The 16,318-nt window shown below is 46.1% G+C and overlaps 1 protein-coding gene across 1 annotated transcript in view; it reads left to right on the forward strand.

Annotated features, from left to right (window-relative positions):
- PNPLA2 (patatin like phospholipase domain containing 2) overlaps window positions 1–15,817 on the forward strand; it is a 36,414-nt gene extending 20,597 nt beyond the window's left edge. Inside the window, exons 2-9 of the mRNA XM_049819873.1 lie at window positions 1,345–1,577; window positions 1,755–1,820; window positions 5,845–6,054; window positions 6,989–7,049; window positions 7,979–8,146; window positions 8,599–8,731; window positions 9,489–9,611; window positions 10,462–15,817. Coding sequence (XP_049675830.1) covers window positions 1,345–1,577; window positions 1,755–1,820; window positions 5,845–6,054; window positions 6,989–7,049; window positions 7,979–8,146; window positions 8,599–8,731; window positions 9,489–9,611; window positions 10,462–10,726 — 1,259 coding nt within the window. The 3' untranslated portion in view covers window positions 10,727–15,817. The remainder of the gene's footprint in view (window positions 1–1,344; window positions 1,578–1,754; window positions 1,821–5,844; window positions 6,055–6,988; window positions 7,050–7,978; window positions 8,147–8,598; window positions 8,732–9,488; window positions 9,612–10,461) is intronic.
- Window positions 15,818–16,318: the final 501 nt, after the last annotated feature.

Here is a 16,318-nt window from a genome sequence, read left to right on the forward strand (position 1 = left end):
CTCGCATTCCCAGGCTGTGTTGATGGGAAACATGTCACTGGCACACATGTATTGCAAAAGAGTGGGATGTGTCAACATAGCATTGAGGGTGTTGTTGCTCTTATCTTCATTATATTTGTTAACGCAGGTCTAACTTGGGTTCTTTCACTCTGCTGCCTCCTTTCTGCAGTTGCAGGACTGGGTGGGAGAGCAAATGGAGGGATTTCCAGTTGGCTTGAACTGTGATAGTCTTTCATCTTTTTCCAGGAACTGAACTTCAGTTTGATTGGAGAGAAATCTGAATTTGTGAAAGCATGTCTCTTTTCTTCTGGTTTCTTTAATTCTTCCCCTCACATTCTTCTTGCATGCATATTCCAGATGCCCCTGGGAGTGCAGTGATTGGCTGGTACTTAGAGGAACTGTTGACTTTGTATCTCACCATGGCTAGGAGATGCAGGCAGTGTGTGCAAAGGGCAGCATGCTGGGCACCGAGGCTTTGGCTTGGGTTGATGTTTTTGTTTTGTTTTCTTCCATCCCCCCTTTCCCACTGGAGAGCTCTGTTCTTGCCAGATTTGGCTCCTAGTGACGGTGAGATAATGGGCTTAGCAGATGCCTTCCCTTTTGCGCAGATGGGATGTCTCCTCTCCTCCAAACCCAGCTGGGTCACTGTGTGCAAGGGTAAAGCAGACATGCCTTCATGAGTCGTGCTTGCCATCAGGGCCTAGTTTAGTGCTGTGGAATTGGACACGGAAGGGACAGGACACCAAAGACTCTGCAGGAGGCACTAATTCCCTAATGGAGCGTAGTGTCTGTCTTGCTCACCTGAGATGTGGCTGACATTCACAGCAGAGCTGGGATCACTTAGCTGGAAAGCACTGACATTCCTGTTTACTGGCACTTTTGCTTGCAGGCAGATGACTTTTTTTCATGTCAGAAAGAAGAAGATGCTTACTAGAAAAGTTTTAGTGGAAGATGTTTTGAAGTGGATTTAGCCATAAGCTCAAAGCGGTTAAAGCATCTCCCTTGTTTTCTTTGTTAGTCTGTGTTTTCACCAGCCCTGCACTGGCCAGTGAAACAGGGTTAAGAAAAAGTATGAGGCCTTAGCCAGATGCCTGTGATCTTCCTTGACTTTATAAAACATATGTAAGATGAGGGTATCTCTTTGCAGTGGGGGAGCATGAGGGCCAAGACAGCAAACTTCCGTGACTTCTGTAACACTGCTCATAATAGCCTCTCATCTTGAGTTATATATCAGCCAGTGGGGAGAAACCTTTGAGTAAAGCTGTGAATGAGGCTTTTCTATGCCTTATTTTGTAAAGGAGAAGGCTGGTTTTGCTAGGTGTGTTTTTCTTTCTCTCATTGCAGGTGAGGCTGGTGCCAGCATTATTCGAGTGTCAAAAGAAGCCCGGAAGAGGTTCTTGGGCCCACTCCACCCATCTTTCAACTTGGTGAAAATCATTCGGATCTGCCTGTCCAAGACTGTGCCAGAGAATGGGCATGAGGTTGCAGCGGGTCGTTTGGGTATTTCCCTGACACGGGTCTCTGATGGAGAAAATGTGATACTGTCAGACTTCAATTCCAAGGAGGAGCTGATCCAGGTGAATGGAACTTACCGCAGAGGGCTATGCAGGAACTGCATGCAGCTTTGTTTTGTCTCTGATATCCTTAGTACTAGAGTATAATTGTCAGTGCATGCCAGTGTGGTGTTGCGAGAAGAGTAGTAGGTTCAGTGGGCTTTGATCTCTTCTTACATTCTGGATCTCTTTCTTCCTCAGGCCTGTGTCTGCAGCACCTTTATCCCTGTCTACTGTGGGCTGATACCTCCAACCTTGCGTGGAGTGGTAAGTAAGACTCTTAAGATGTTCCTTCATTAAATAATGCACTAATGAATAAGAAGGCAGAAATGCTGGTACTCAATTTTGGCAGTCTTCTTGCTGGTCTGCTGGCAGCAATTAGCCTGAAGAGGCACAAGAAATTCCCAAATAAACAACTTCCAACAGTGGATATGTCTTATTTCCACTGTTGCCTGCAGTTGGCTATAAAAGTCCCGAAGACTAGAGGATTTAACATGATAGTAATATATAGCAATCTGGGCAAGTGCTGGCTGACTTGGCAAATGGTTCTCCTGGCTGCTTAGTACAATATTCTCCAGCACTGAGGCTCCAACCCTCTGTATGTGGAGAGAACTTGGGTCCAGAATAGAAATCATGAGTGTAGTCCCTCTCCCATGTGCCTGATGCTTTCTGCAGGGTTTTAACTAGGGGTGCTGATATCAGACCTCTTTTCCATGGAGTTCTTCCTGTCCTTCCTCTGAGAATAATGTTCTGCTGCCTGCTAGAGCTTTCTTTAACATCCTGTCCAGAGCAATTTCTCCCTTCTGTGTTTGCATGTTAGAAATGAAAACATGTGAAAGCTGTGCAGACCTGGAGTGTCTGTGAATATTGCAGTCATGCTTAAGGGCCTCAGTTGAGCTTGGTCTCCCCTTGAGCTACACAGGTTAATGCACATGTTAAAAGGCAGTTTGTTTGCAGACTAAATAGTCAAAAGGGAGAGGGAGAACCGCTATTAATGTATGTGTATCCTGGTTTCCCATAAGTGACCTGACCAAGATGCCTCAGTCTGTCAGAGCACAGCATCAAATCTGCTTCCACTGCTACCTGTGTCCTAAAAGTGAGGTCAGTTTTGCTCCTGCATAATACACAACTTGGCTGGTTTTGCCTTGTGCAAGCATGTTGGGCAGGGAAGTGACCTAGAAGAAATGTCCATTGTCCAGCCCTTCAGAGAAGTGACAGAATCAGTAATTGTTTGGCATTTGCTCAGCAACTGCAGGCAGGGTTTTGGTCCCACAGCTGGTGGCAGCATAGCAGTAGCTCTTGCCTGACACATCTTTGGGGCTAGTTGAGGTCAGTGTGGATGAGGCAAAATCTCAAAATTCCAAAACTGTGTACTATGTAGGGTTTCTGGAATGTGTAGCTGCCCTGGCACACTTGAGGGATGACTTCTCATGTCAAGATTTCTCATGGGGAAAGGTGGGGAGGGAATATATGAGATGACAAAATTAATTCCTACCCCTTCCCTAGAAAACCATGGCTCTTTGTGTCTCTGAAGGGGGGGTCTGGCAAGAGGAGATGTTAAATTAGGTTGGATATGAGCCTAGGAAAAGGTTTTGAAACAGGACTGCATGCCTCCTAGCATGCCTGTGATGACCTTTTGCCACAGGACAGACTGACAGGCCTGGTGTGAGGACCAGTTTTCAAGGCAATATGACTGTGTGCAAGGTGTAAAATGCATATTCTGCCTTCCTCCTAATCTTTTTCCAGTGTTCACTTCTCTGAGCTCTGGTAGCCCCATGGAGTGGATGATGAAGATGGGTGGGAGGAGGAAAAAAAATAAAAGGATTCTCAAATACTGAGAAATGGAAGGGTCAATAATACTGTCAACACATGCTCTAGCTGTGAACTGTCTGCAGCACGTGGGTGAGATAAACCCCTAACAAGGGTCAAAAAGCCAGTTGTCAGCTCACGTGAGTGAGGGGCCCTGTGCATGGGGGGACACAACACGGGAATGGAACTGGGCACCCCAGAAATTACCCCAGTCCATGAACCATCCCCAAAAGCTGCTGCTGCTCAAGCCTGCAGGCAGCTGGTGGCTGAAGCCTGTGTCTCTGTGCTGTTAGGGACTTTGCAGGAGGTGGAAGAGTGGTTAGGCTCGGGTTGGTGGAGTTTCAGGCAAATCCAGAGAAGTGACAGCTGATCTTGAGTAAGGAACGGTAATTGGCATTGGCTTGGGGAATGGTGGACCAGAGAGCAGGGTCTGCATGTGTATTTCTAGATTACCATGCAGTGAGAAGGCTTTGCCTATCAGCCTTGTTGTAGTTAAGCCTTTCTAATGGCATCCATGCACTCATGCTGCCACCCTCAGGAAAACATATGTTTTTGCATCCTTACCACAAAACTAGTGTTGTCTTACTTAAGTGGCCAAAACACTTACCTCCATCTTCTTTAAACAAAGCTGGTCCTGCCTGCTTTGCTCTGTCCTCTTCCCACTCAGCCTGTCATGTTCTCATCCTTGCAGAGGGAGTCAGCCAGACGTCTCCAGCTCTAGCTGTGCCTAGTCTGGCTTTCAGTGGAGCAGCTTTGGGGAGACGATGACAATGACAGTTTGCTATGGTTGCTTTTGGCTTAGGGAAAACTGATGCCCACTTTAAAAGGGGGTGAGGGTTTAATTGATTTTTTTGGCACCTCTGTTGTCTAGAAAGCATCCTTTAAGCAAGCTGAGTGTTACTGTTTCCGAGAGGGTATACTTCTCCTTGAGTTTAATCTATCCCATCCTTCCACTTTCTTCACTGCCCAAATCGAGGTGGTGCAGGAGTCTCTATGTCTGTCTTGATACTTTGTTTGATGAAGAAGGCCTGACACAAGGATAAAATCCCCTGTGCTATGAGATAGTGTTGCTGTAGCCTACAACTGTAATCACAAGCCATCTCCCTTGAACCTGTAGGCTGTACACAGAGGTAGCCCTGAGGTTTAGTTTGACCCCAAGAAACCTGTTGTGCAGTCCCCCCTGACCCTGTTGCCTCAATGGGAGCTGGACTCCTATAGCTGGATTTGATTGCTTTCAGCCCAAGAGCCTATGAACTGTTTCCCAGACTCAGAGAAGCTGCTTGAAGAGGTCTCTGCCTGTTTGCCATCCAGAACAAGAGAGAACAAAGTGCCAAGCACCCTCCAGGCAAAGCAGCTGGCCTTTTCCTAGGCATTGTGCAGCAGAGACCAATGTTGGTGGTCAGTCTGCCTATAAGACAAGGCAAAGCATGACACAGAATGGAGTATTTCCTCTTCCAATCAGCATTTCCATGCTCTGCCTGGGTTCAGCCTCTGCCAGCTCAGCTCATCATCCAGCAGAGAGCTGTAAGATGTTACAGCTGCTGCTTATGGGGCTGTGTAGCTCCTGTATGACGATTTGCATTTGAACCCATCCAAAAGGAGGGATTCCAGGCAGCACATGGCAGGATCAAACCTGACACAAAATCAGCAGGACTTTTCTGTAACTGAGGTTCACAAGAGCTTGATTTGCTCTGCAAAGGTCTCAAACTTCCTGCTCTTTTGGCTTGACCAACATCCCCTTCCTTTTATCTTCTGCATGTTGCTTACTCTGCCAAAGGCCTGGGATAGGGATTGTCTTGCTCAGCTCCTTGTGCAATTATGGTACTCCAAGTACTTTGAATTGAGTAAATGCTACTGGGGTTGCCCTTCCAGCAAGGGTAATGCAAATGTGTTTATGGTACGTAGGTACAGAACATTCTCTGATAAGAAGGTGCCTGTTAAGAGCAAAACCCAAGTCCCTTGTGCTCTGTTACCACACCACAGCAAGTAGATTCCAAATGTGTATGCATGTTTTGGGCTTGCTGCTTGATAGCAACAAATCAGCTGGTTTTACTCTTAGGTAGCAAACCCTCTGCCAGTGGGACTTGTGTCTGAGCTTATTCATTTTAAACACAAGTGAAAAATGGCACAATGTCACAGTGTGATAACTTAGATCAGTGCTAATTTGCACTGCAAGTGGTTGTTGGTATGTCATAATTTAATTGGACAGCAGTTAAACCCCATAGGAGATGTAAGTCAGCAGTCACACAAGTGAATATGCCTTTCTCATTGAACATTTGTGACCAACACACTTGACTGTAGGAAGAAAGGGGGATTGTAGACAACACAGCTGTGCTATCACTGTTTTTGACTCCTCCAGTACTGGTGGATGTACGCCATTCTCTTCTGAAGTTGTTGGCATGAACATGAACAGGGACACAGAGTAAAAAAGATGCTTGATCAGTTACGAGAATAAAGAGTGCTTCATTTGTTTTGATTTCAGAGATATGTTGATGGAGGGATTTCTGACAACTTGCCACGATATGAGCTGAAAAACACAATCACAGTCTCTCCGTTCTCAGGAGAGAGTGATATCTGTCCACGGGACAGTTCCACAAACATGCATGAGCTGAGAGTCACCAATACAAGCATCCAGTTCAACCTTCGCAACCTCTACCGCCTCTCAAAGGCCCTGTTTCCTCCGGAGCCGCAGGTGAGTTTCCTGACAGCACCAGAACTTTGGGACAGTAGATAGGCACTGGCTACACTGTGCACTTCAGCAGAAGAAGATTCCAGACACTTTAAGTTTTGTATCTTTTGTTTGTCTGTCTTTTAACCTTGACATTATCAAGCCAGTGACGTGGCAAACCTTGACCATCAGCACAAGGTTATATAGGTGGCTTGGTTTTCTTTTGCTACTGGGAGATCTGGAATTTAGGTGGTAGCAGTTGCTTGGAAAGTATTCCCTTGTTGCTCTCTCTAGAGTAGCATTTGCCAGGAAGTCAGGCTTACTTGTAAACAAGGATGTATCAGCCATCAGAACTAATGTGCTCTTCAGTGTTTTAAGGTCAGGATGGAACTGCCAGCCTGCAGCCAGTGACTGTCTCCTAAAAAGTGCCAATGAAGCCGGTGGCACTGCAAACAACTTTGCTTCTGAGCAAATACGGCCTCAGATAGCCCTGGCATTTGGGTATAATAAGCATGCGTTCATGAGCTGAACTATTTGGAAGAGTTTTTTTTCTGCTGCCTCTCTAGTCTTAGCTGGCTTTATCTGCAAACAGTGGCCCTTCATGGCATCTGCTGGGACGTATTGTGGGCTGCTTGTCAGAGTGACTTGCTGAAGGCTGCCCACAGCAGCATCACTTCTAGATGGGGAAATGAGGTGGCTGCAAGTCTAAGCCTGTACTTACATAGGATTCCGGGTGTTGTGTCCCTTCCAATCTGAATTATACTGTGATTCCCATATCCAATGTATTCATGTTATACCTCCCATTCCTGCTCAAAGCCTGGGAAGAGCTGGCAAGGATGAGACTTGTCCTTGGGATGGCTCAGGAGTCAGTCCTCGAAAGCCAGCATTGAGCTGGGTGTTTGCTCTGCTCAGCCAGACAATCTCCAAATTACTTGCTCTTGTCTTCCTCTGCCCACAGGTGCTGCGGGATATGTGCAAGCAGGGCTATCGGGATGCACTACACTTCCTGAAGAAGAACGGTAAAGCACTGAGTGTTTGTAGGGTGCACTGAGTTGCCTCTTCTGTGCCAGGCTTGGTGCCTTGGCTTTGAGGATAGTCAATGGTGCATATGAAAGGCAGATGGGCAGATTTGAGCTGTGCCTCAGATATCAGAATATGGAATTTCCATTAATAAGTCTATTTTAGCACTTCGGTGGAGTGGACACCTTTCTAGTGCAATGCAGAAGGACTCTAACCACTCTGATACCAGAGTGGTTGTTTTGGCACAACTGAGTGTTGAAGCTGCTTTGCATGTGCTCAGTGCTACACCAACACAGTTGTTAGGCTCCAGTGCCATTTGGATATCCTGCAGATACCCTGCTCCTTTTTATGTGCAGCTAGGGTATGTCTAATGTGTAGCAGCAGTGCAGAGTGCAGGCACGCCCTCAGCAGCCCCCAGTGCCTAGCAGTTTGATGCTACTGTTTCACTCTCTTCTACCTGCAACCCCTTAACTTTCTTGCCTCCAACCGTTGTAGCAGGTTGAGTGTGTGTTTGATGCCATCTAGTGTCAATTTACAGCAGATCAAGCACATTTGTTTGCTTTGTGGTGCATACCTTACTGGGATAAGAGCAGTCATGCAGCTGTGTTTGTGGATTAAGCTGCAGGAGGGAAGTCTTGCCTGCAAGATTGGTGACTGGTAGATTATAGCAACAAAACACTTCCAAACAGCACCTGCTGTACTTAAAGGGGAAAGGTTGGGATTTCTGGTGGAGAAAGAGAGGATGATCTTAAAGCAGCAAGGTTTCTAACTCATTATGGTATGCATTACAATAGATGTAAGCTAAAGAGACTGGGTATGATGTCTGTCTGTCTGAGGGGGGTAGGGTGAAGTGAGGACTAACACTATAAAGGCCAGGCAAGGCAGAGCAGCTAGTTTGTATCATCCTTATGGTATGACTTCTTCTCAGGTCTCCTTCATCGTCCAAGTCCTGCCCGTCCTCTCCTTGCCATAGAAGCACCCCCAGGAGAGAAGAAAGAGGAAGAAACAAAAGATGAGGACCAACTAGAGGACAATACTGCCCTTGCTGTTGTTGAAGAGCACATCTTTGAACACTTGCCTCCCAGACTGAACCAAGGTATGAACCAAAGGGAGAGAGCCCAGGCAATCTTCCTGTGCTACCTGGTCCACTTCAGAGGATTACTGGGATGCGTGGGTATTGCTTGTGGCTGGGCTTGGCCATACCCATGGATTGAACTTGCACCCGCTGATGGTTAGATGGAGTTGCGGCCTCTTAGGTAAAGTTGTGGCTTGCCCTGTGGAGGTTGAATTTGGAGACTTTGACTCATTTGACAGTGTTCTGCATGGTAAGGAGAGTAGGGGATCTTGTTGCTTACTCCTTTCGGAGTCTGATAAAGCTAAAAGCTGCTGTTCTCAGCTGTGCTCTGAGAATTTCTACCCTGAGCAAGACTTCCTTAAGAAGTGGAAGGTGGAGAGGGAACACCTCAGGCTGGGTAACTTCTGGGGTATGGCAAGGAAGAAGGGATAGTTCCATTGGGGGGATTCAGCCATATTCTCTTCTGTCTTCAGCTCTTCTGGAGGCTTGTGCTGAAAGAAGAAGTTTCTTGACTGGCATCACCAACATGCTGCCTATACGTGTTGCCACAGCAATGATGGTCCCCTATATGCTGCCCCTGGAGTCTGCATTTTCCTTCACTGTCAGGTAGGCCTTCAGCTGGTTCCCTCAGTGGTGTTCTTCCCAGATGAATGGACAGAGAGTAGGATCTTCTCTAACTCTGCATCACCAGAGTTCCTGGGGAAAGAGTTCCTGCCACTTAACATATATATGAAAAAAAAACACCAAAAAACCCCACCAAAACCAAAAACCACAAAACCCAACCCAGAACTTTTTCTACCTTCCTGTGTCATTTAGCTACAGCCAGTACTTCCAGCTTGAAGAAAGATGGCTGTGTGCTGGAGCTCGCCCTAGAAAATGGTGATAAATTTTGGAGCCTGGAGAGAGACTTCTGAACTGGGAGTGCAGGGATGAAAGCAGAAACCACACAAGAGGTGGTTTCCCTCTGGAGCGAGGGGTAGAGTAGTCCCAGCCATTTCGCGCTCTACACTTACACGGTTGGGAAGACAGGTCTGTCAGACTTGTTCTTAGTATGAAGTACTCTATGAAAAGTTTCTGGAAGGAGATAGCTTGTAATAGAAAGGCTTAGGGAAAGACACTTTCTAAATCTGAAAATGAATGAGAAGTATGGAAAGTGCAGACACAAAATGTAAAGATAAGTTCCTGGGCTGTTCTCAACCTTCACAGCTTCTCCCCCTTAATTCTGTGAATGGTAGTATAAAAGGCCTTTAATGCATTTGTCACCAAAAATAATGAGTAACCATTGATAGGAAGTAAAACTAGCATTCTTTTAATCCTATCCTTTGTGTGGCCCAACTAATGGTTGTCACCTATCTCTTCCCAGGTTGCTGGAGTGGCTCCCAGATATCCCTGAGGATATTAGATGGATGAGGGAGCAGATAACTGAAATCTGCAACTATCTTGTGAAGAAAGCCAAGAAGAAACTGGGCAGCCATCTTTCAGCCAGGTATGGCTGCTTTCCTCCACAGCGCTGTTCTGGAGGAGCCCTCCATTTCCCCTTTCACCTTTGACTTCTACAGACTCTACTCCAATGGAGCAGAGCAAGTAAGGCACAAATTGACCAGAAGGATTTACTGCCCAGCCTAAAATGCAAATCTGGTCCATGGTCTCTTGGCTTCCTTGGATAGGCTCAGCACATGGTCTCCTTCCTTCTTTCCATTACAGGACAGACCCTGTAATGAAGCTGTTACTACAGCAATAGGGCAGAAGATGTAGGTCTAATTAAAACAGTATGCTAGCTTATTCCATGCATCTTCCCTGTAGAAGACAGAGGTGCTTGTCTGTCTGGCATTTGTTGGCCCAGGGTCCCCTAAAAGTTCCTTCCAAGAGGTATTTATGTTCAAGTGACCTTTTCTGCCTCGAGATCTAGGCCTGGTTTAGGGTGGGGAGGCACTAGGGTGGCCAGGAAACACCAGAGGGTTTCCAAATGAGACAGAGTGCTTTGGGTCTGTGTACATCCTGGGCTTCTGAACTGAACTCCCTGCAGTCGGCCATGGCTTGAGGCTGAGGCAAGACTGTATTGCTTGGATGAGGATAGGAAACTGTATTACAGTAGTAGGCAGAAGGTCCCAGCTGTGATTTGGATCCTAGTACAAGGGGGTGATTCTTACCCATGAGAGCTCATGGTCTGAATAATCAAGAAATGTGAGGGGGGAAAACAGGCACACACAGAGACTTATGACTAAGGTCATGCCGTCAGTGGTAGAGCAAAATAGCTCTATGGTTCTGGAGCTCTGGTCTTGTGACCTGCTCAAGTCTTCCCATGTGCTGATTCTTTGCATGTGTTTGCCTTTCAGGCTTTATTATCACCTGGAGCTTGGAGGGTCCCAGAGCCTGCCCATTTCTTCCACATCAGCCTGTGGTGAAGCACTGCCTATGTGGATGAGAAGCAACCGTTCCCTCTCTGATGTCATGATGAAGTGGGAGGAGTACCAGCGCCAGCTCATGCTGGGCTTACTTTGCATCAATGTGGACATGCAGGCCTCCCTCTTCCCTCGGGAAGGGTTTCAGATAAAGCTTCCACCTCTAGACTGTGCGAAAGACTGCCTGCCGCTCTTCTGAGCCTGCTGCTATGAGGGGAAGGGTGGGTGGGAAGGGGAGCAGATATAGGGTAGGACCAGTCTCATGTCTCAGCAGCGGGCTGCCCTGTGCTCCTGAATATGCTGCAAAGGGGATTTCCCTGGGATGGAGACTGGTGGAATTGACTGTAGCCATTTGTTGCCCACTGGGCCAGGGACGGGGTCTCCGTGTTCAAAGACAGACATGGACTGATACCTTGCTCTAGACTTGTGTTGAGGCCTGGCCCATTGCCCATGTCCAGACTGATGCTGACCCAGCTGGGCTCTTCCAAATAATGCACTTTGAATTGCTGTTGGCTTTTTACCACCAAATAATCAGGATGTAGATGATGCTCTCATGTTCATAGAGCTTTTAGCTTCCTTTGTTTTTTAGAGCATTAGTCTTGTTTTTCCTTAAATCATCTGATATCTCTTAGCTCTTTGTGCTACTGAAAGATGAAGTAGCCTCTTGCCAAACCAGTTTTTCTCATGGCTTCCAAATCTCCTCTTGAATTCATTCTTTGCTGAAGCCATGTCCTTTCCTCTGTCCCTTAACTGCATCCCCACTGGAAGCTGGAGCTGGCCCTGCTGCAGACTGCACTGGGACTGCAGAAATGTAGAAAAGTTATGTATTTATCCTGATTCATGTTGTCACGGTCTCTCCCTTTTTTATTTTTGTCCTCCTGGCACTGCTGCAGCTTGAACTCTGAGTGTTAAATAAGTCATTAAACCTATTTAGAGAAGTAATTTAGATTATTTTTTTTCCAGGGAAACATGGAATTTGAGGCCCCATTCCTGTTGCTGTGAATGGAATTAGTGTGGGGTTGCCCTGGAAAAACTCAGCCTGACTATCTCGGTATCAGCTTAGCAGCTGAAGCAATGTGAAGTGCTTGTAGGAAGGTGAGATTGTGCAGGGCATGTTATTTTGAGTGGCTTGTGGTGGGGTGTCCCAGCAAGTGCTAGGGAGGTGGCTGCCTCTGACAGGGCTTGGGCTTTGTGCCTTAAGGGACTGTCCAACTGAAGGAAATTCCAAGTGGGTGATACAGAAGGGATCTTCTGCCAAACTGGGGCTTGGCTCTGTCTTTTGCTCAAAGACTTTGGATGTTGAGGCTTTGGAGTGAGAAGGATTTAGGCTTGTAGGTATACCAGCCTCACAGCTTGCCTGTCTCATGTTGTGGCTCACAGGTACAGCTTTGCAGCTGGCAATAGCAGGAATCTCAGAAGTGGAAGTGAAGTTAGGAGTGGTGGTGCACATGCAGCCCATGTGGAACTGGCTACGTTTGTCTTGTCCCTTAAAAGATCAGAGCTAGCGGGTCTGTAACAGGGCAGGACTGTGCCTTGTAAGGTACTGCCTTGTCAGTGGTCTGGTTGTGACTTGCTGTGCAGAGGCATGAAGTCTCTGTTCTTCACAGGGTGAGACATGGCTTCATGTGGGAGTTGCATGCACTTAAGCTGAAGTCCTTGCACTGTGACACAAAACCAGCTCCTGGTATCTCTTTCTGCAGCGTGTCTAGCTACATGAGGCATCTTCCACCTCTCCTAGCACAAACAGCATGCAACTGGCCAAAGCAAACATATGCTGTCTTTGCTGGGGAGCAGGACAGCTGCTGAAGCTGATTACATAGCCTACATATGGAATACTGATTTATAATCGACTCTTTTGCACCTTTGATTTAGAAAGGGTAAATAACCCCAGAAGTTCTACTAGTAGCTGGAGAATGTAGTGAATCTGCTTGATCGCATCTGCATGAGCAGTGTAGGTGAGGTGGTGGGTGGTGTTTCCTACCAGTACAATTGTGCACTGGGCATGGGTTTGAGTGTTTGTGGTGGAAACTGTGATAAGCATCAAGACTTTCCTGTGGTGGCTGTTGCAAGCTGGGAGGCAATAGACTGGGCAGCTGTGGTGCTAACTGACTGTGGGGGAGACACCAGTGCAAATACGAACTTGTGACTTAAGAGTATCACCTATGTAACACAAGGGCCTGCAGAGCTTATGAAGCAGGCCTGCGCTTAATGCAATCAGATTTAGTCTTAAGCTTCACACAGTTAAGGCAATTAGGGAACAGGGAAATCACTACAGGAAGAGAAAAAATCGGAGGATTCTGAAACCAGAATAGGAATATTGGATTATAAAACAAGTCAATCCTGTGATTGTCTAAAGCCTGCAGGAAAAGCTTACTGCTAGATGGATACAACTCTAATTGAAATGAACCAGCAACAAGTTACTGTCAGGTAGTGGAAGCAGGATGAATTTGATGAAAATTGAAGTTGAGAAAAGGTGGGGTTTTTTCAGGTTTGGTGTGGGATTTCTTTTCTTCCACTGCTTTGGGCAATCTTCTTTGGGGCAGTGGCACATGCACGGCTGCTTAGTTTGCCAAATAGGTCTCTCTTGTCCCTAATGCATACAGAGCAATTGGCAAGAACATATAGGTATTTAATGGCAAGAAGTGAAGGCATTTCATCCAGAAGCAAAATATCTTTGAGGGGCAAAGCTAGATAAGGAAAATCTTGTGCTTAGAAGCTGCAGCCCTTTTGACTCTGCCTTGTCTGTGTTAATACATAGGTGGAGAAAATGATGCAACTGTGGTTTTTATCCCTTCTTCCTGGACTGTAAAACCACTGAGTAATTATGTAAACCACTAAACTATGAAACAAAATTCTCTTGGCAACAGAGTGCACTAAGAAATTGCAGCTTGGCACCCTTATCCCCTACATCTCCTCTGTTCTCCTTTTGCATCAGAACTGACTGGGCTGGTGCTACTGTCTTCCAGTGCTCTGATCCAGAAGGCTTGCTGGTTCTGGTCCATGCATTTCAAGAGGCTAAATTCTGTGCCTGATAAAAGGCCTGAGTTTCATCTCATCTGTTTAGTTTATTATATTAACCTCTCAAAGAGAAGCTTTTGTACACTTATAACTGTAACCACAGACCAAAGCCTAGCTTTAAATATAAAGGTCTAACTCTTCAGGGAGGAAACTCCTCTTTTCCCTATGCTAATTTGCAGGGTATGAAGGGATACTGGGAAAGCACCAGTCTGTATTAACCCTTTATTTGCCTGTGTTTATTCCCCAAGTGATACAATGGCTGTTGTGTGATAGCTTGTTGGCTTTATAGATTTAAGCTCTGATGAAGAAACTGCAGATCTGTAAAAAACACCTCAAACTACCCTTCTCTTCCTTAAGAGAAGTTTCATGCATTTTCTTCAAGTTCTCGCTGCTCATTTATCACACTGCAATGGATGAAGAAAGCAGGGAAGATCATCTTGCCCTCTGCAGAAAAAAGGCTGTGGCTGCTTTTGAAAACAGCTTTTTGTTATGCAGTGCTGCCTTATTTAGATTAGACCCCACTTTGAGATCCCTGGAAACCTTGTGATAGGCTCTGGATTGGATATGGAGGGATTTATTGTGATAGTGCTAACTGGGGTTCTTCAAGCCTTTGTTCTATGTGTACCTCATGGCATGCGTTATCTTCTGGGCAGCAGTTGCTGATTAATCTACACTTGTCAAGTTCATAGGAACAAGGTAATAATCTGTAGCAGTCAGTCCCTTCTTCAGCAAAATGTGTGGCTGGGCAGCCCAGCGGGTAGTTGCCAGGGCCTGTCTGCTCTCCAGTACATGGTAGTTGAGAGGTCAGGTTCCTGGACCAAAAGTTCATCTTGCAGTTCATGTCCAACTGTCCTTGCTCTCACTTGAACTCTGCAAGAGTCCCAACCCTTGCTGTTTCCACTGTTTCACATAAAGGGTCTGTGCATTCAGGAATCCACTTTTTTTTCTCCTTCCTGTGATACTACTGCTGCTTTTAACAAGGGTAGTGGTGAACATCTTGTGCATCTAACCAGCCCCTAACCTGTACAGCACTGTAGAGTTGTTTTATGTTGTGTGCAGTAGTCTGTATCTATGGCATGCTCTGTAAGCCACAATTTGTGTGTGCTATGTTGGGTTTGGTTTGCTGCCTGCCCTACTGTTAATACTGTTGCAAGCTGATTTTCAAGGGGTAGGAGAAAATACTTCACTTCTGACCACATAGGACCTAGGAATTGTTTTCTTGTGGCTTCTTGGAGGGATGTGTACCTGCTACACTCAGAAAATAAAAGAGAATCTGCTGTCTACCAGCACTGGGTTGTCCCTAGTACTTGTTGTATATTCTCTAGGGGTTTTGTCTATTTAAAAAAATGAATCTAGTAATTCACTCTCTTCTCTGAGAGAAGAGCTCTCACTTTCACCAAAGTGGTTGTGGGAGAAATACCTGAAACTCCTTGTGCGTGTTTCCCTTAGGGGCCCATTTCTGCTAAACTCATGCTAGATGTGGCGGGTGGCAGGGCTGAGCGTTGCCAAAGTCAGAGGGCCTTCCCAACAGTTTTCTCAAGCTTTGTTTCCGACTTCCCCTTAAATCAATGAGAGAATGGACCACCTCACCTGGCTGCCACGTCGGCCAGTTCATTTGTGCCAAACATACCCTGTGCCTTTATGGTGGGTTCTGGCCTGCCTGCCCTCCATGTCCCTGCAGTGTCTGCCTTTCTGAATGTAGTGGTACTTGTTCCCCTTTCCTCTCCCTCCTTCCCCTTGCCTACTGGTGGGATGTCACTCTGTTTGCAATCTGCAGGCAGCTTTGCTAGGACAGTCTCTAACTGCATCCGTCTCACTGTGTGGATCCACATCAGTCCTCCTGCACGGGGGGGGGAAACCTCTAATTCCAAACAGAAGGCTTAGAAATGTAACTTTGAAATAAATACCTCTTTCTTCTGGGATTTTCTCTTGCTCTTGAAAACAGCATCTAAAGCAGTGCTTTGAGCTAAACGTGTCCTGGGACTCCACTGCTGTCACTGGGTTTGAGAAGACCCTTAAGCACACACGTGTGTGGAGATCCTGTGGAAATTGCTGATGTTGGAGCAGCAACTAGACCAGCAACAGCCTACAGCAATTCACATATTTACATGGCAATGTCACTAAGTAGTGTTCACAGTCACTTTAAAAGTTCAGTATTAAATTGTTAATGCTTTTTTTCCTCATGTTTCTTTTTTTCTAATGTTTTGCTGAAGAAAATGTAACTATTTATTTTAACAGAAATATACCTTCTAATAAAAACTTTCTCAATATATTTACCTGGTTGCGTTAGGTTGCTTGCCTTTCCACTTAAAGGTTTATTAAATATTTTTTGAATGCACTCTACAATGTGGGTTTGTTTTGCTGGGCCCTATCCTGTTCAAAATCCTTTCAGGGTAAACATGCATCAGCATGCAATGAATGGGGGTATTGATTGACCTGGAGGTGAAAAATGGTGCATTTTGGCCCAGTTCTGACTTCCTCAAGCCAAAATGCCCCAAATACTACTAGCCTCTGTTTTGTTGGAGCTTTTGGGTAGACCGTGGTTTCCAAGAGGAATTAAGCACCATCTTGTGGGAACTGCAGGTGCTTGGCACCTGTGAAAGAGTTAGGAAAAAGTTGTTCTAAAATTTGAAACTTCTCCAACTCGGGTGCATCTCTTGGGGAAACTGACCCCTGTCTCTCATGCCTGTTTAACAGTTGGTGAAATAGATGATGCTGGCTGCTGTGTACCTGTCTGTTTCAGTCAGGTACCGAGGTCTGCCCTGGTAATCTC

This window comes from Accipiter gentilis, chromosome 17 (assembly GCF_929443795.1).
Source record: "Accipiter gentilis chromosome 17, bAccGen1.1, whole genome shotgun sequence".
Classification (NCBI taxonomy): Eukaryota; Metazoa; Chordata; class Aves; order Accipitriformes; family Accipitridae; genus Astur; species Astur gentilis.